This window comes from Branchiostoma floridae, chromosome 5 (assembly GCF_000003815.2).
Source record: "Branchiostoma floridae strain S238N-H82 chromosome 5, Bfl_VNyyK, whole genome shotgun sequence".
NCBI classification, from domain to species: domain Eukaryota; kingdom Metazoa; phylum Chordata; class Leptocardii; order Amphioxiformes; family Branchiostomatidae; genus Branchiostoma; species Branchiostoma floridae.
Genome location: NC_049983.1, coordinates 871,561 through 874,790, shown reverse-complemented (window position 1 = coordinate 874,790; position 3,230 = coordinate 871,561). Strand labels below are relative to the sequence as shown.

Sequence of the window (3,230 nt, the reverse complement as noted above, 5' to 3'; positions counted from 1 at the left end):
CGGGAATTTGAAGAACACAGCTAGCTATAAACGTCTATAAAGGTCTTGAAACAGAAACAGTCCAACACGAGGGAGCAGAAAAATTATCCGTTTGCGATGTCACATTTGACATGATCATGTTTCTTCTTTGGTGGATAACAATGGTAACACGTGATTATCTTCACTATTGGTAAGTCATTTTAAGGAAATGAAGTTCTTTTGACATATTCAAAGTTTTCTACCTGTGAACGTATTGGGAACTTTCCCTTGAAGATAAGTGACAAAATTTCTGTGGTGTTGAAAAAAACTTTACCTTCAAAAGGTCTCCCATACTTTAATACAGCAGCTACATTATATAAGTGAGCCTAATGTCAGTTTCTTGTTAAACATAACTTACTGCATTTCTAGTCATGTATTCGCTTAATATTTTGTTTCGTCTTATGATTAATGATGTGGTGTTGGAGTTAAGAATTGCTTGTGGTGACTGTTCTCAAGTTACTTCATTTACATTTTGAACAATTCATCTGTTCATCACTCTTTCATGGTGAGTAGAATACAGGTCTGTTCAGACCAACTGCAGTTCTGACTCCGCCGCTAGGAGTCGCTGCCCTAAGGAGTGTTGACATAATTAGCTTCTTATCGGCTTATCGTAGGATTAATGGTAAATCGGATTAATACTAATTACACTATATCATTTTTACATCTCAGATCCAAGGTGGAGGTGATATTGATATAATTATGTAACAAAACAGTTTAATACAGGATAAGAACAAGATTAGATCGGTGTTGATAACAAGAACTATTCATTAAAGAATTGTAAATCCTCATTAGTAGGTATTTAATTGTGTGTATGTGTATGTGTTTTGTGAAACGATAAGCACTTTTCTGAAACATTTGGGTGGCCCTGAAAAGGGCCGGGGTTTGGTGATATTTGGGTGGCCCTGAGAAGGGCCGGGGTTTAACGTACGGCGTGATGGGTTGACTTAGTAGTGTTTTCCCGGCGCTAGGACCATGGTTTTCACCTCAGGAAAATCTCTGTTGAGAATGTCCAGAATGTTCCTGACGTCCTCGCTGTTTTGTACGTACACCGGTAAGTAGTCCGTCCCAAGCATCGGCACATCGAACATTTTAAATCTGAAGTCGACACCGCTCCGGGATCCCAGGGCTTCTAGCTTCAACTTCAGAGTTGTCAGAACACTTATTAACGGCTTAGAGTTCTCTATCAGTACTGTACCGTGCCAGTTGTGGTCGATGTACATCGCAAGAGTCGCTAGGGTCAGGGCATCGGGGATGTCTTTATCGTAAGCGGCGGCCATCTCTCGGGTAGCAGTAGTTCAAAGATGAATGATTCAAGAAAATGTTTGCGCTTTTTATTAAGCTGGGAGGATAACCCGACAGACAGCCGGTTACAGACGTCTAATTACAGATCAGACGAGCGTTAATTACAAATGTTGTCTTTTCCATGAAGAAAAGACAATGCGTGGCGGTAGCTTGACAAAACCCCTTTGTCTAGTATATGACAAAGCAAACACAGCGTAATAGGTCTGATCATTTACGGGCAGTGGAATTACATCCCAATTAGGCAGAAAATTGATTAGGGCTGACACTCGTATGATTATATACACAAACACACCGCCGATGTCTTGATTGTACCTATCACGCTATTCCCGACACAGACAATGTTGTAGCTAGAAGTTTCCTTACTCAGCGTACTTGTTTGAAACAGTGAACACACGCGCGCGCGTACGAACGCACACGGGAAATGCAGTCACCAATACAGTCGGAATCAATGATCGCGGAACGTCGGAACATTTGGGATGTAAAAACAAATCTTTTACCCGGAATATCGACGCAAGACATCTCTTCAAAACCCAAGAAGAATAAGGAGACGAAAAAAGAGCGACAACCGTCAGCAGGACGCATCAAACCGTAATGTTTGGCATTTTCTAGATCATCTTTTTAACTCCGTCCTAAAACCGTGCTACTTTTGTATTTCATTCAGAGCTGACGGCATTAAAGAAATTGTCTGTGAATGAGAAGTAACAGGTACGATAATAACGTTGATAAACATGTAAATATTGCTAAGACTATAAGACTAAGCTAAGCTATCTCTAAAAGGTGAAAATTAAAAGATTTATTAGAGCTAATCCAGTTGTATGTAAAAAAGTCGTCCAAGGCTGGGTGTTAATCCTCAAACAGTAATGAATGGAAAAGTATTACATAAGCAAGCAGCTCTGCGATAAATTAAACACGCAGTAATCATGACCTGTCGGGACATAATCTAGTAACAAAACTGTTTGTGATATGGACTAAGATTATCAGAGTTAAGTTTATGTAGCGTTAATCAGAGTTTGTGTAACTAGCGCCTCACTCAACAAGTGACAAGAAAATTGTCTGGGATCAGTCCTTTGCTGTGATTGGCTGTGTAGACAATGGGTTGTCTGTATCTCGAATATGATTGGTCAAGGAATCACTTGCGCGCGCTGACCTTGCCCAAGGACATAAAAACGCCGTGTTAGCGGGTAGATTCAAACCTGTTCCCCGACGCGTTATGACATGTGGCCTGGCGGAAGAAAACGGCGACCCCCAAACGACGGAGGTCACCAAGACGCCAAGAGGTAAGTTTTAAATTATTTCTTAGTGTTAAACTTTCTGTTGAGTTTCTTATGTAGCCGTCTTTTCTTTTTAACGATTGATGACGTGTGTTACTCGTTTGTGTACCAATATTTTAATGTTTTCATGTACTAGAACTCGTCGGGAAGTCTTGCGAGAGCTAGACTTGGAAAACATAGACTGGGATGTGGATGTACAAGAGGGTGAAACAGTCGAGCAGAGCGAAGATGAAGTGCGGTGGAGTCAAGATAAGAGCGAGGGGCCGTGGCTAACACCGGTACAGGCCGGGGCATCCCGCGACTCTGCGCCCCCACCAGAGGAACAACGTTCCCAGACGTAAGTAACAGATCGGTGTGTTATTTCTTACCAAAAAGATGATTTGACGTCCCCGAGTTTTCTGTAATAGTCAGTAGATGAAAATATTCCGTGTTGTTTATCCCCTATGTTGTTTATATACATTTTTCGATAGACACTCAAGGCCTTCTACCGCCCCCGCCGCCGTCGCCGCGGCACCTCAACACCCCGACCCGCCGGCTTTATCGAGGCGACCTGCCGACAACGCATCCCGACACCCCGACCCAACGCATCCATCGGGACAACCGGCCGCTGCTACACCGGTACAAGCCACAACAACGACG

At 42.7% G+C, this 3,230-nt stretch overlaps 1 protein-coding gene across 1 annotated transcript in view; it reads left to right on the top strand.

The window, feature by feature from the left end:
• The first annotated feature begins 2,213 nt into the window (after nucleotides 1-2,213).
• Nucleotides 2,214-3,230, top strand: part of LOC118415426 — a 2,999-nt gene continuing 1,982 nt past the window's right edge. Inside the window, exons 1-3 of the mRNA XM_035820036.1 lie at nucleotides 2,214-2,597; nucleotides 2,728-2,928; nucleotides 3,062-3,209. Of these exons, the coding sequence (XP_035675929.1) occupies nucleotides 2,536-2,597; nucleotides 2,728-2,928; nucleotides 3,062-3,209 (411 nt within the window). The 5' untranslated portion in view covers nucleotides 2,214-2,535. The remainder of the gene's footprint in view (nucleotides 2,598-2,727; nucleotides 2,929-3,061; nucleotides 3,210-3,230) is intronic.